The sequence below is a fragment of the Carcharhinus amblyrhynchos genome, chromosome 27, assembly GCF_965287045.1.
Source record: "Carcharhinus amblyrhynchos chromosome 27, sCarAmb.v2.hapA, whole genome shotgun sequence".
In the NCBI taxonomy this organism is placed as follows: domain Eukaryota; kingdom Metazoa; phylum Chordata; class Chondrichthyes; order Carcharhiniformes; family Carcharhinidae; genus Carcharhinus; species Carcharhinus amblyrhynchos.
Window position 1 is genome coordinate 42166180 of NC_137350.1, and position 15995 is coordinate 42182174.

The 15995-nt window shown below is 40.9% G+C and overlaps 1 protein-coding gene across 1 annotated transcript in view; it reads left to right on the forward strand.

Annotated features, from left to right (window-relative positions):
- retreg3 (reticulophagy regulator family member 3) overlaps positions 1 to 15222 on the forward strand; it is a 59016-nt gene extending 43794 nt beyond the window's left edge. Inside the window, exons 7-9 of the mRNA XM_080213750.1 lie at positions 6181 to 6260; positions 7166 to 7298; positions 11764 to 15222. Of these exons, the coding sequence (XP_080069876.1) occupies positions 6181 to 6260; positions 7166 to 7298; positions 11764 to 12287 (737 nt within the window). The 3' untranslated portion in view covers positions 12288 to 15222. The remainder of the gene's footprint in view (positions 1 to 6180; positions 6261 to 7165; positions 7299 to 11763) is intronic.
- Positions 15223 to 15995: the final 773 nt, after the last annotated feature.

The following is a 15995-nucleotide window of genomic DNA, read 5'->3' on the forward strand; positions in this document are numbered from 1 at the left end:
GGCTTTCTATAGAACCAAAAGAAATGGGGGGATATTAAATGGGTTTTTTGCTTCCCTATTTACTAAGGAAACTGATATGGAGTCTACGGAAATAAGGCAAACAAGTAGGGAGGTCGTGTAACCTATACCAATTAAAGGGAAGGAGATGCTTGCTGTCTTGAGGCAAATCAGAGTACATAAATCCCCAGGACCGGACAGGGTATTCCCTCAGACTTTGAAGGAGACTAGTGTTGAAATTGCAGGGGCCTTGGCAGATGTATTTAAAATGTCAGTATCCACAAGTGAGGTGCCAGATGATTGGAGGATAGCTCATGTTGTTCCGCTGTTTAAAAAAAGCTCAAAGTAATCCGGGAAATTGTAGGCAAGTAAGTTTGATGTCAGTAGTAGGTAAATTATTGGAAGGAGTACCAAGAGTTAGGATCTACAAATACTTGGATGGACAGGGACTTATTAGGGAGAGTCAACATGGCTTTGTGCATGGTAGGTCATGTTTAACCAATCTATTAGAGTTTTTCGTGGCGGTTACCAGGAAAGTGGATGAAGGGAAAGCCGTGGATGTTGTCTACATGGACTTCAGTAAGGCCTTTGACAAGGTCCCAGATGGGAGGTTAGATAGGAAGGTTCAGTCACTAAGTATACATGGAGAGGTAGTAAATTGGATTAGACATTGGCTCAATGGAAGAAGAGAGTGAGTGGTAGTGGAGGATTTCTTCTGAGTGGAGGCCTGTGACTAGTGGTGTGCATGATGTGGATATGCCGGCGTTGGACTGGGGTAAACACAGTAAAAAGTCTGACAACACCAGGTTTGAGTCCAACCGATTTATTTGATAGTAAACTCACTAGCTTCGTCAGGTGAATAGAGAGTTCTGGCCTCAGACAGAGCATATAAAGCACAGACAGTTTACAGATTACTGTAAATGCGAATCTTTACACCTAACCTGCTGTTCAAATCCTAAAGTGGCCGACAATGTGAGTGGAAGGAGCACTGATCACAGGTTAAAGAGATGTGTATTGTCTCCAGACAGTACAGTAAGTGTTTTGCAAACCCAGGCAAGACACTTGCTGTAAGGCCTCCACTCAGAAGAAATCCTCCACTACCACTCACTCTCTTCTTCCATTGAGCCAATGTCTAATCCAATTTACTACCTCTCCATGTATACCCAGTTTACTATCAAATAAATCAGTTGGATTCAAACCTGGTGTTGTCAGACTTTTTACTAGTGGTGTGCCACAGGGATCAGTGCTGGGTTCATTGTTGTTTGTCATCTATATCGATGATCTGGATGATAAAGTGGGAAATTAGATCAGCAAATTTGCTGATGATACAAAGATTGGAGGTGTAGTGGACAATGAGGAAAGTTTTCAAAGCTTGCAGAGGGATTTGGACCAGCTAGAAAAGTGGGCTGAAAAATGGCAGATGGAGTGTAATGCAGACAAGTATGAGGTATTGCACTTTGGAAGGACAAACCAAGGTAGAACATACAGGGTAAACGGTAGGACACTGTAGAGTGTAGTAGAACAGAGGGATCTGGGAACACAGATACATAATTCCCTAAAAGTGGCATCACAGTTAGATAGGTTTGTAAAGAGTGCTTTTGGAACATTGGCCTTTATAAATCAAAGTATTGAGTATAAGAGTTGGAATGTTAGTGTGGTTGTATATGACATTGGTGAAGCCGAATTTAGAGTATTGTGTGCAGTTTTGGTCACCTAATTACAGGAAGGATATTAATAAGGTTGAAAGAGTGCAGAGAAGGTTTACAAGCATATTGCCAGGACTTGAGAAACTGAGTTAAGGAGAAAGGTTGAATAGGTTAGGACTTTATTCCCTGGAGCGTAGAAGAATGAGGGGAGATTTAATAGAGGTGTATAAAATTATGATGGGTATAGATAGAGTGAATGCAAGCAGGCTTTTTCCACCGGAGCTAGGGGAGAAAAATACTAATGACATGGGTTAAGGGTGAAGGGGGAAAAGTTTAAAGAGAATATCGGGGGGGAGGGGGGTGGTTCTTCATACAGAGAGTGGTGGGAGTGTGGAATGAGCTGCTGGATGAAGTGGTAAATGCGGGCTCACTTTTAATATTTAAGAAAAACTTTTGCAGGTACGTGAATGAGAGGGGTGTGGAGGGATATGATCCAGGTGCAGGTCTGTGGGACTAGGCAGAAAAATGGTTTGGCACAGCCAAGAAGGGCCAAAAGGCCTGTTTCTGTGCTGCAGCGTTCTATGTTAGTCGAGTACACACAACTTGTGGTGTATCTTCAGTAATAAATTTGATTGTCAGTAAATTAAGTTAGAAATAATTAAAACTACTCCCTCCCAGTTGCATATTGAAATTATCAACCTATCTTGCGCAAATGAAGAGAGACAAATTATAGCTGCAACTTTCCTTTTACAGTTATATAGCTATTTTCTGAAATGAGTAGAAAATATTATATAGCTTAGTGCAAGTGTGATCAATTCTGACTGAGGAATTGTCTCCATCTAGTACAGTATTAAGCTCCCTTTTATCCAGAGCATATGTTACTCCTTGAAAGAACCCCGATAAGTTGGTTAACATGATTTCCTTTCCAAAAATCCACATTGACTCTTCCCAATTACCTCATGTTCTAACTGTCCAGCTGTGGCTTAAGAACGTAAGACTTCCTTAATGATCGATTCTAACATCTTCCCAATGACCTGTCATGCTAACTGGCTTATAGATTCCCATTTTCTGTCTCATTCCCTTCATGAATAGAGGGGTTTTATCTGCTACTTTCCAGTCTAGTGGATTTTAGAAAATTGATAATATGCATCTATTAACTCTCTAGAGATTCCCTCCCTAGATTCATTCCCTTTGTTAATTTGAATCTTGTTATTACCAAGCAAATCCATGATACTAGAAAGGTTAAAGTTAGTATCAAACCATACATAATTGTGCAAAGACAGATTGCAGGTCAGAAGATTGGACAGGATATACAGTACAGCAAAAGATGTCTAAAAGAGCAATAAGGAGAAAACTAGTCAGAAATTAAAATAGATAGTAAGAATTTTTATAAATATTTGAAAAGAAAAGGATTAACAAAGTAAACGATCATCCTAAAAGAAGTAAGCCTCGAGAATTCATAATAGAAAACTTGGGGAAGGCAGGTGAATTTGCACCAGTCTATAGTGGACACAAGTAACATCGCAGAAGCAACTATAAATCAGGAAATGAAAGAGGAAGGAACTAGGGAAAATTAGTTGCCACAGGAAATGGTAGTTAGTAAATTGTTGAGTTGCAAGTTGATGAGCCAGGGTCCTGATGGGTTATATCCTAGGGTCTTAAAAGAACTGTCTAGTGAAATAGCTGATGCGTTGGTTTTAATTTTCCAAAACTCCCTAGACTCGGGGAAAGTCCCATTTTAGATTGGAAGAAGCAAATGTAACTCCCATTATTCAAAAAGGGAGGGAGACAGAAAGCAGGAAATTATAGGCCAGCTAGATTAACATCTGACATAGAGAAAATATTGAAAGATATTATTAAAGAAATTATAGCAGGGCACTTGGATAAATTCAAGGTATCAGGCAGAGCCAACATGGTTTTGCTAAAATGAAAATCACGTTTAACCAACTTGCTGGAGTTCTTTGAGGAAGTAACATATGCTGTGGATAAAAGGAAACTGGTGGATGTACCAGTTAGTTCTATGGCTTGGTAGGTGTAGATGTGATCGGCGCAACTTGTGGGCCGATGGGCCTGTTTGTGCTGTAGTGTTCTATGTTCTACTGTATTTAGATTTCCAGAAGAAATTTGATAAAGTCTTGACATTAAAATTTATTATGAAAAATAAAAGTTTACGATACGGAGATAACATATAGATATAAGATTGGTTGGTTAACAGGAAACAGTAGGCATAAATGGGCCATTTTCTAATTGGTAAAATGTAACAAATGGTATGCCACAGGGATCTGTGCTGGGGCCTCAATTGTTTACAATGACATAAATGATTTTGATGAAGAGATGGATGGGAAGGTTGCCAAATTTGCTGATAACACAAAGATAAATTATGAAGCAGAAATAAGGAGGCTACAAAAAGATAGGTTAAATGAATGGGCAAAGAATGGTAAATGGATTGTAATGTGGGAAGATGTTGGCAGGAAGAATAAAACAAAAGCATATTTTCAAAATGGTGAAAGATTGCAAACAGAATTGCAGCAGGATTTGAATGTCATCATGCTAGTTTACAGGTATGACAGATAATTAGGAAAACTAATAGAATGGCGTCACTTACTGCGAGGATTCTGGAGTACTGTGTGCAGCATTGGTTACCTTATTTAAGGAAGGATGTGCTGGAAGCAGTTCAGAGAATGTTTATCTAACTAATACCTGAATGGATGATGACGCAAAAGCTGGCGGAAGTAGAGTCTTTGAATATTTTAAGGCAGAGCTGGATAAATTCTTGCTAAGCAATCTGATGCATTATCTGCAGTAGGTGGGATGCAGATTTGAGGTTAGTAACTGCCACAATCTTTTTAAATGGTGGAGTCAGCTCAAGGGGTTGAATGCTTATTCCTATCCCATGTCTGTATGTTCTTGCAACGCTGGTCCTTGAATATTTTTAAGGTAGAGGTGGATAAATTCTTGGTAAGCAAGGGGCTTACCTTCATGCTTGCTTTCATTGGCCGAGTTTAAAAATTGGCGAGTCATGTTGCTGCTTTATAGAACTTTAATTAAGCCACACTTGGAATATAGTGTTCAGTTCTGGTCACCACACCACCAGAATGATATGGAGGCTTTGGAGAGGGTACAGATAAGATTTACCAGGATGTTGCCTGGTCTGGAGGGCATTAGCTATGAGAAGAGGTTGGAGAAACTTGGTTTGCTCTCACTGGAGTGACGGAGGTTGAGGGGAGACCTGATAGAAGTCTACAAGATTATGAGAGGATAAGAGTGGATATGAACAAAGAAAATTACAGCACAGGAACAGGCCCTTCGATCCTCCAAGCCTGCAGCAAACATGCTGCCCATTTTAACTAAAACCCCTATGCTTCTGGGGACCATATCCCTCTATTCCCATCTCATTCATATACTTGTCAAGGTGCCCCTTAAAAATCACTACCGTCCGCTAAAAAACTAAGGGCGTGGGTTAAGGGTGAAGGGGGAAAAGTTTGAAGAGAATATTGGGGGGGAGTGGTTCTTCACACAGAGAGCGGTGGGAATGTGGAATGAGCTGCCAGATGAAGTGGTAAATGCAGGCTCACTTTTAATATTTAAGAAAAACTTTTGCAGGTACATGGATGAGAGGAGAGTGGACGGATATGATCCAGGTGCAGGTCAGTGGGGCTAGGCAGAAAAATGGTTCGGCACAGCCAAGAAGGGCCATAGGGCCTGTTTCTATGCTGTAGTGTTCTGTGGTTCTATGTTCTATGATGACAACTTAGCAAAGTTTGCATTCTACAATGCAGTACTGGTTGTCTTTTGTTCCTGGACCATCGTTTATTGACAAAGTAATGACAATCTTAATTTGCTCATCAGTGATGTTGTATAAATCATCCAACAGTTTGTGGCACGGAAGAGAAGAGCTATGAATTGCCAAAAATTGATGGATTATTTGCATCGTTTGCCATTAATATTTTGAAAATGCTAGCTTGCCCTCAACCTCCCTGTGTTTCAAGAAATTGCTATATTTGCATATTAATTAGCAATTCACTATAAAAAGTTCGGACTGATAATTATTAAAGGACTGTTTAATGAGACTTGTGTTCCTGCAATGTCATTCAACCTTTCTGGCTCTGAAAGGGGACATTTATAACTGTGAAGTCTCCTTCAGGTGGTAAATTGTTTCAAGGGATACCTTTAATTTATTTTTATTGCTATCCCTTTTGTCTCTTTGTTTCTCAGTTAATTCTGTTCCTGTCCATAATTTGATACAAATTCACTACTTCCTGTACCATCATTGCTGTTGCTTTCTCATTCTTTTTTAATTAATTAGTTAAAGAGATATTCAGTTGATATTGTTAACTGAGGTGCCCAGGTGTCCTATTATAAGATCACAGTTTATCAGATTTACAGTGCAAAATATTTTTAAATTCAAGTCGGGGGAAAAAAAAATAACTAATTGCACATGTTGCAGGACACCCCACTACAGCAAATTCTGGGCCAAAACTGAAAGGGTAGAGCAGCTCCATGTGACTGTTTCCATCTTATTTCTGGTTTATTTCAGTGCGTCGTCAAGCATTGACTGTCAGAACTACAGATGATGGAAGTGACAGTGAAGCTGAATTGGCTGCCTTCTGCCCTGAGGTACAGATCATGTTTTCTCCTGATACTTTGTCTGTTTCTTAGTGACTTGTACGTTCTCCCGTGGCCTCCTCCACCCATTACTTAGTGTCCTCAGCCATCTTCCCCACTGCTCTCACTCTCATCAGTAACCGCCCCCCAAACCACCACCACCACCACCTCCAGCATGGCTTGGCACTCCTTGGGAAGGCCCCTTGTAACCCACGCGTACTGCTTGATCTCTTTTTGAAGGAAACCCCCACACTGCTGTATTGCCTCAGGAAGGCCCCTCCCCACTGCTCGCTCTGTTCATCTCACCAACTTGAAGAAAAGTTTTTAAATCTTTACAGTTCGCTGTGAGGTTTCAACGCAGTGTTATATTTGAAATAGTTTGATTGAAACTGTAAATTGTTAATAATCCCTTAGTGTCTGAGCTCCAAGGAAATGGATTTGTAGTTTGTTCGTTGAGATTCAGTTGTACTTAGTTGTGGAATCTGCAACGATCTGGAGTTTTTGAGAGAAAGCCAATGACATTCAACAGAAATTCCCTGAAAAATCAAAGAATCATTATTAAAGTTTAGAAATTAAACTCGGATCTCTCTTTTATTCTTAGTGAATGGTTAAACTCATATGTTTTTTACTCTGAAAATTCAAATTCATATAATGCTGAAACCATTTTTTTTAAAGCAGTCTCTTCAGAGAACTTTCCAGGATCACGTGGCCACTTGTTTGTAGGAACTACCGCGCACAAATTAGCTGCCATGTTTTCCACATTACAACAGTGACACTGCTTCAAATATGTTTCATTGCTTGTAAAGCACTTTGGGATGTTAGAAGTCATGCAAGGTGCTATATGAATGCAAGTCTTTTTCTTTTTCAAATTAATTGGATAATCTTATTTCTCTCTCTCCTGTTTCTTGTACTGAAAGCTTGATGACTCCATGATTGCTAAGGAATTGGAAATTTCAGACTCTGAGCACTCTGACACTGAGGTGTCATACACTGAGAACGGAACTTTCAACTTATCCCGAGGACAGACTCCTATAACAGATGGCTCTGAAGGCAGGTTCTTGAGTTTTGATGGAAATCAGTTTAAAGCTTTTCTAGTTTCTATGTTTCTAAATGCCTTATATTCATTTTCAAAAGTCCAGAAAATTGCATCATCTGCAGTCAGCTTTCTCATTAGGTGAATTTTGTTACATTGAAAAAGTTGTACTTCAGTCAAATGTGAGGTAATGCATTTTGGAAGATCTAATACTGATAGGAAATATACAGTAAGTAAAGAACCCTTAGGAGTATTGATAGGCAAAGGGATCTGGTGTACAGGTACACAGGGTCTCTGAAAGTGGCAATGCAGGTGGAGAAGGTAGTCAAGAAGGCATACGGCATGCTTGCCTTCATCGGCCGGGGCATTGAGTTTGAAAATTGGCAAGACGTGTTGCAGCTTTATTGAACCTTCGGCCGCATTTGGAATATAGTGTTCAGTTCTGGTCACCACACTACCAAAAGGATGGGGAGGGTTTGGAGAGAGTACAGAAAAGATTTACCAGGATGTTGCCTGGTATGAAGGGCATTAGCTATGAGGAAAGGCTGGAGAAACCTGGTTTGTTCTCATTGGAATGACAGAGGTTGAGGGGTGACCTGACAGAAGTCTACAAGATTTTTTTTTATCCTTGAAAAGGTGAGACGGTTATCCTTCTTGAAAAGGTTATAACCAAATATAACCAAAAAGGTTATCCTTCTTGAAAAGGTGAGAGGGCATGGGATCCAAAGGGCTGTTACCTTGTGGATCCAGAACTGGCTTGCCTGCGGAAGGCAGAGAGTGGTTGTGGATGGGTCTTTTTCTGCATGGAGGTCGGTCACCAGTGGAGTGCCCCAGGGATCTGTTCTAGGACCCTTGCTGTTTGTCATTTTCATGAATGACCTGGATGAGGAAGTGGAGGGATGGGTTATTAAGTTCGCCGACGACACGAAGGTCGGTGGTGTTGTGGATAGTCTGGAGGGATGTCAGAAGTTGCAGCGAGACATAGTTAGGATGCAAGACTGGGCAGAGAAGTGGCAGATGGACTTCAACGCGGATAAATGTGTAGTGGTCCATTTTGGCAGGTCCAAAGGGATGAAGGGGTACAATATCAAGGGTAGGAGTCTTAGCAGTGTTGAGGAGCAGAAGGATCTTGGGGTCCGGGTCCATAGGACTCTTAAATCAGCCTCGCGGGTGGAGGATGTGGTCAAGAAGGCGTATGGTGTACTGGCCTTCATTAGTAGATTGAGTTTAAGAGTCGGGAGGTAATGCTGCAACTTTATAAGACCCTTGTCAGACCCCACTTGGAGTATTGTGCGCGGTTCTGGTCACCTCACTACAAGAAGGATGTGGAAGCTATTGAAAGGGTGCAGAGGAGATTTACAAGGATGTTGCCTGGATTGGGAGGCATGCCTTATGAAGATAGGCTGAGGGAGCTAGGTCTCTTCTCCCTGGAGAGACGAAGATTGAGAGGCGACCTGATAGAGATCTATAAGATTTGAGAGGTATAGATAGGGTGGATACTCGGAGGCTATTTCCCAGGACTGAAATGGTCGCAACGAGAGGACACAGGTTTAAGGTGCTGGGGAGCAGGTACAGAGGAGATGGTTAGGGGTAAGTTTTTCACTCAGAGGGTGGTGAGTGAGTGGAATCGGCTGCCGTCGGTGGTGGTAGAGGCGAACTGGCTGGGGTCTTTTAAGAGACTTCTGGATGAGTACATGGGATTTAATGGGATTGAGAGTTATAGATAGGCTTGGTAGGTATGGATATGATCGGCGCAACTTGTGGGCCGAAGGGCCTGTTTGTGCTGTAGTGTTCTATGTTCTATTGTGAGAGGCATGGAGAGAGTGGATAGTCAGAAGCTTTTTCCCAGGATGGAAGAGTCAATTACTAGGGGGCACAGGTTTAAGGTGCGGAGGGCAAGGTTTAAAGGATATGGAAGAGGCAAGTTTTTTTTTACACAGAGGGTGGAGGGCGCCTGGAATTCGTTGCCGGGGGAGATAGTGGAAGCGGATATGGTAATTACTTTTAAGGGGCGTCGGGACAAATATTGGATGGGAATTGAGGGATCTGGTCCCCAGAAGGGTAGGGGGTTTTGGTTAATTCAGGCAGCATGGTTGGTGCAGGCTTGGAGGGCCGAAGGGTCTGTTCCTGTGCTGTAATTTTCTTTGTTCAGTCATCAACCCAATCCTTTGTGTGCCCTATTTATGTGCCACATAACAAAAGATGACAGTCCATTCACTAATATTCTTTTTCTCCCAAACTTGCTGTACGTGTGACGTAGAATATCTGCAGTGGATAAGTGACCCAGGCTCCTTTCAAATTGTTTTAAGTGCTTCCTCATTTATTGGACACAATTTTGTTTGAGTATCTCCATCTGTCAGTCAGAGTGTAAGTTCAACAACTGCAGAATATTTTTTAAAAGGTGTGAAACCGTGAATCCATAATCAAGGAGAAAATAGCGAGGCATCTTGAGGAGAATTGTTTGATAGAGCAGACGCAGCACGGTTTCGTTAAGGGGAAGTCGTGTCTGACAAATTTATTGGAATTCTATGAGGATGTGTCCAGTGCAGTGGATAGAGGAGAACCAGTGGATGTGGTGTTTCTTGACTTTCAGAAGGCGTTTGATAAGGTGCTGCACAAGAGGTTATTACAGAAGGTTAGGGGGCATGGAGTTGGGGGTAGGGTGTTAGCATGGATAGGGGATTGGCTGTCAAATAGGAGGCAGAGAGTCGGGGTCAATGGGTGCTATTCGGATTGGCGGTTGGTGACTAGTGGAGTGCCCCAGGGATCGATGCTGGGGCCTCAGCTATTTACCATTTATATAGATGATGTGGAGGAGGGAACCAAGTGTATGGTGTCGAAATTTGCTGATGACACCAAGATTGGGGGAATGGCAAATTGTGCGGAGGGTGTGGAAAGTCTGCAGAAGGATCTAGATAGGCTGGGCGAATGGGCCAGGAACTGGCGAATGGAATTTAATGTTGGCAAGTGTGAAGTTGTCCACCTTGGTGGGAATAATGGTAGGAAGGACTACTACTTACATGGCGAAAAACTGCAGCATCCTACGGTGCAGAGGGACCTCGGGGTCCTTGTGCATGAGTCGCAAAAACCCAGCTTGCAGGTGCAGCAGGTGGTCAGGAAGGCAAGTGGGATGCTGGCCTTCATAGCGAGGGGGATTGAATATAAAAGTAGGGAGGTCTTGCTGCAACTGTACAGGGCACTGGTGAGGCCGCAGCTGGAGTACTGTGTGCAGTTTTGGTCGCCGCACTTACGCAAGGATATTTTGGCCTTGGAGGGAGTGCAGAGGAGGTTTACTAGGCTGATACTGGAGTTAAGGGGGTTGAACTATGAGGAGAGGCTGAATAAACTAGGCTTGTCCTCGTTAGAGTTTAGAAGAATGAGGGGAGATCTCATTGGGACGTATAAGATGATGAATGGGATGGATAGGATAGAGTTGGAGAGGCTCTTCCTGCTCAGAAAGGACAGTAGGACTAGAGGGCACAGCCCCAAGATAAGGGGGGTGGCAGTTTAGAACGGAGTTGAGGAGGAACTTCTTCACTCAAAGGGTGGTGAATCTCTGGAATTCTCTGCCCGTTGAAGTGGTGGAGGCTGCCTCGCTAAATACTTTTAAGACGCGGTTGATGAGTTTTTGATAGGAAAGGGGATTAAGGGTTATGGGGAGAGGGCGGGAATGTGGAACTGAGCCACGTCAGATCAGCCATGATCTTATTGAATGGTGGGGCAGGCTCGAAGGGCTAGATGGCCTACTCCTGCTCCTATTTCTTATGTTCTTATGAAACATCTAAACACTGGTGTTCAGAGAGATTTAGGTGAATTTGTACAAGGAAGATAATATTAGCATGCAGGCACAGCAAACAAATAGAGAAGTCCTTGCTACAATTGTTCAAGGTGTTTGAGATCACAGCTGGGGCACTGTAGACGTTTGTCTTCATTTATAAGCAAAGATGTTTGCATTGGAAGTGGTATAGCTAAGGTTCACTAGATTGGTCCCTGGAATTAAAGCGTTGTTCTGCAATGAAATGCTGAGAAAATTTCATCTATGTTTTCTGGAGCGTAGAAGAGTGAAAGGTGATTTCAATGAAACACATAAGTTTGAAGGGACTTGACAGGGTTGTCACTCTGAGGTTGCATCCCTGATTGGGAATCTGGAACACGGGGACACACTTTCAAGATTAAGAGGTCAATCATTTAGGACTAAGATGAGGAGAAACTTCTTCACCCAAAGCATTGTGAATCTTTGGAATTGTCTGCAATGGACAAATATTTGGGGTCACAGAGTCTTGAGATATGGATGGCGAAAGGAAAAGTGGAGTTGAGGCAGAAGATCAACTGTGATTGTGTTGAAAAGCGGCGCAGGATCGTTAAATGATATAGTTCACTTCTATTGCCATTTCTTGCATTCTTAGATGTAAGTTCACTCCAATCCTCATAATGGCCACATGACAGAAATACATGAATGAAATATCTCTATCTTGTTTCTAGACCTTGATCGTCATAGTGACCCAGAGGAGTCGTTTGCAAGAGATCTACCGGAATTTCCCTCAATTAATCCGAATGTGACTGGACTGGATGATGATGATGATGACACCAGCCTGGGTATTCCAACTGCTCCCTACCAGACTTTGGCACAGGAAGATGAGAGCCTGTTTTCTGACCAGGAGGATATTGATGCAGATATATCCATCAGTGGGCTGCCATCACCCCTGAATTTCACAGGTAATCAAGGCCTTTCTCTGGCAGAGGCACTAGCCAGCAATATGATGGCAGTAGCACTGTCGAGCACAGATCAAGAAGCCCAAATGATGAGGGACAATTTTCCAAGGGTTGCTTCACAGACCTGTCACGAACACTCGGGCACAGAAATGGACACTGATGCAGAGGGGGATGATTTTGAACTGTTGGATCAATCAGAGCTCAATCTGTACGAGAATGTCACTTCACAGGATCGGGGCTCACGGCAACACCTGAAGACAGGGTTCCTTTCCAACTTCCTCCGAAAACAGTAGGTTTGTGGGTGTTGATGTTGCAATTACACCACACTGGACCCTGTCAATGTCCATCGGAAAACAAGGTTGACATTAACACCCTTGTTGCAATACCACTGACGTGTCTGTTATTCCTGCTGCTGTAGTGCATAGTTATAAATAATGATTCTTCCAGTGGTTTTCATTTCTTTCTCATGATGACAGCGAGAGATGTAGAATTTATTGCAGTCTGCCATTGCAGGTTTATTTGGTGTCCCTTCTAGCTCCTTTGGGTTGAAATGCTGTCAACCCAGAAAATGTTTGCAAGAAATGATGAAGTGTTCTGGAACATCCGGACTTGCTTACAAAATTGCGCTAATCAACAAATGTAATTGAGTTTAACTGAAAGTTCATTTTTAAGGGGTAGAAGTTCTGTAACCATTCATGCAGTATTTTTGATGCATTTTTGACTCATTGAAAAGAAAACTGATTACCTGTTAGAGGACATCATCTCAGTGTCTTCTGTGTTTCTGCTTCAGAAAATAGAAACCATCCACAAAATGTTCTTGACAGACAAGGTGTTGATAAGAAGACATTGTTTGATTTGTTGGATTGCAGTCTCATCAGATTTAGAAAATACACCATTTAGCACTTGTTAGTGAGGATTAGGGTTAAGCAGTGAACAGACTTAATCAACTTTTCCGTAAGCAATAATGCAGTGAGCAGCAAAGTTCATCAGCAGAGATTAATATTACTATTGTTATTCAAAATAACAAGACTGAAAAAAAAAATTCTAGGATTAAAACTGAGCTCTGCCCTCAGACAAGACTGCAATAACTAGATTGTTTAGTTGGAGAGGAGTCTGGGGTATCTGTAAATGTAAATGTAGAGCAAATTTTACTATTCAATTCACCCATTACACTATAGAGAAAGGTCACAATCTAGCAAAACTGAACACTGAGGAAAAGACAGTTTAAAACCAATGGAGACTTGTTCTTTTTAAACCATAGAAAATAAATCTTCAGGATTTCTATAAAACTTGGTGATTTATGTTTCATCTTTTTGGTACCATAAAAACTCTGAGGTAATGCAATAGCCTGGAGAGTTGAATTGTTTGCTAAATACTTCTCAAATATTGCAAACTCCTTCCATTCTGCTGCTTAGTTTTGTGGTCATGTTTATGCTGAGCTTCCTGCTGCAGTTGCACTATCCGTTAAAATTCATCTCTGCTTAAATTTTTCCCTCCTGATTTCTAAGATCACTGCATTCTAGGTAAGAAAAGTTGTAGTTCTCATTGACCAGATTTTTTCAGCCTGTGTTATACCTAAAATGTTCCTGACCAGATCCGAGGAATCAACAATAGCTGAATTTGGAATAGGTTGTGTGGGTGTGAGCTAGCATTAAATATAGATACTAATCTGTTGGATATCTGCACAGGTAAAGCTCAAAGTCTCAGGCTGTGAACATTACGGTGAAGTAGCTGCCTTTTTTTAAAGAGTGGATCAAAGGTGTAACTATAGGAATGGATTGTATGTTAGTTTACTGGACCTCCCAGACTCCACAATGATGCGGTATTTACCATTCTTCTTACAGTTGAGAAATTTAAACCTTACACTTGATAAAGATGGATCTCAAAGCTGTATCTGTGCAGTTTGTTGGTGAATAATAGACATTATACTACTCCCTTTTAGAATATTGCAGCAACTTCTGTCTAACTAAAAACAGTTTTTCTGTCTGTAATTATTTAAATGTAACATCACATTTCCTTGTCCCACTGAGAATTATTCAGTTACATTTGCTCAATTAGAGAAAGAAAAAGCAAATCAAAACATTCTTTGAAATGGAAAATTAGCATTGAACTATGCATTGTCAACAAATGCAGTGTGCTATGCATAGGAGTGGTAATTTTATAAATGTTGGTTGGGTCGGGCACAAACCCTTTTAAAGCTTAAAATATTTTAATATATGTTCATTATTCTTTTGAAGCTGTTTTTAAAAAATGAAATATTTGATATTATAGGACTTTGGTCCTTTGTAGCTTTTTAATACAAAATCAAAATACTGCAGGTCCTTGAAATCTGAAATAAAAATACTTCCGGTAACACTCAGCAAATCAGTTGGTATCAGTGGCCAAAGTGGGGTAATATTGAAGGTTGATGACTTTTCAGTGTTAAACGTTTTAATATCCTTCTCTAGTTACACACTTCATGTTGAAAGGCTGAGTGAAGATTATATTAATTCTTGTACTGAATTAGCTGCAAAGCAACCGTTGACTTGTATACTAGAACAGAACGTAAATAAAATCCATTATTAAGTGTTGAGGCTTTTCCTGGATATGATCTGCTGTCCTCATTTCCCTCTGATCGAGCCCTTATAGAATAAGTACAAAATTTGGAGCTATTCAGCTGTTGCACGCAGTGTCCGTTTATTTCAAATGATATGTTGGGCCATGGTCATTGGTTTAGTTTTTATGGCAAAGCAATTGTGGTCATCTGTCATGAATCCATACCTGCTGTTTGTATTGTAAAGGAGAGTCATATTTCAGATCAGATTCCAACAGTACCTGAAATTTAAAATTGCGGACAACTGATCCCTCAAATCTTTTTGAAATTGTATAAATTATGTACATATGTGTTTAAAAACTTCAGTTATTTTAAAAAGTTAGTGATGAGCTTAAGCTTTGAGATTTTTTTGAGATGAAGCCTTCTGTTGCTGAGAACCCTGTGGTGTGTTTGAAACCTAATGCAGCCTTTTCATTAGAAACCCAGACAATTAAAATTGATAGTTAGATAATGCAAATTGCATTAAACTGTTGTGTAAAATGTGCAGGATTTGTGAGATTCTCAATGTCACTTTTGTGTATTTAAAATATTTCAAAACATTCATTTTCAGAGTTTATAACTGACCTGATCCATTTGAAAGTTTTGTAGAAAAGTCAGTTTATTTTTGAACCATTCATTAAAACTGATTTCTAAAAATGTGAATGAAATGTGTGACTGATTTTTAGTTGTGCATTATATCTGGGTGTAAAATGAGTCCTGACGCATGCATGTGCCTATAGTGTGCTTTATTTCAGGTATTGCTTTCTGTTTTGCTATTTTTACCATAATTCTGACTACCAGCTTCTCTCATTGCTGCTTTGAAACCACATAAAAATTATTTGTGAGAATAGCTCAAATTACCTTTTCTGCGTCCCTTCCTGTCCAGAGGCAATTTTTCTGAAACCACATAAATTAACTGAAATCAGTACTTGGAAAGCTACATAATTGCTCTAGACAATATCTTAAAGTCCTACTCTATGCCTGGGTGTGTCCTACATCATGGACAGGCATAACTAATCAAAAGTGGAAGTAAGCGATGTACAGTCAGCAGCACAGTGCTTGATTTGGATTTCAGAACCCATGAAGTTTCGCGGCCTGAGGTAAGACCAAGGTAACGTGAAGTGCAGTACATCTGTGGAGAGAAAACATACCATCAGTCCTGCTTGTCCTGCTGGATGTTTCCAATTTCTTTTTCTTTTTGGATTTCATTCATCTACAATATTTCACTTTAAAGTGAAGGAGATCTTCTGGTGATACTTATTGCATCTGTCGACTGATTATTCAGTTCTTCTCTCTATTCAACACTGCATAGAACACAGGAGCTGGAGGAGGTTATTGACCTCTCATGCCTATTGGATCATGACTGATCCGTATCTTAACTCCCTCTACTAGTCTTCATTCCATAACCCTTATCCTTTTTTAGCAAAAA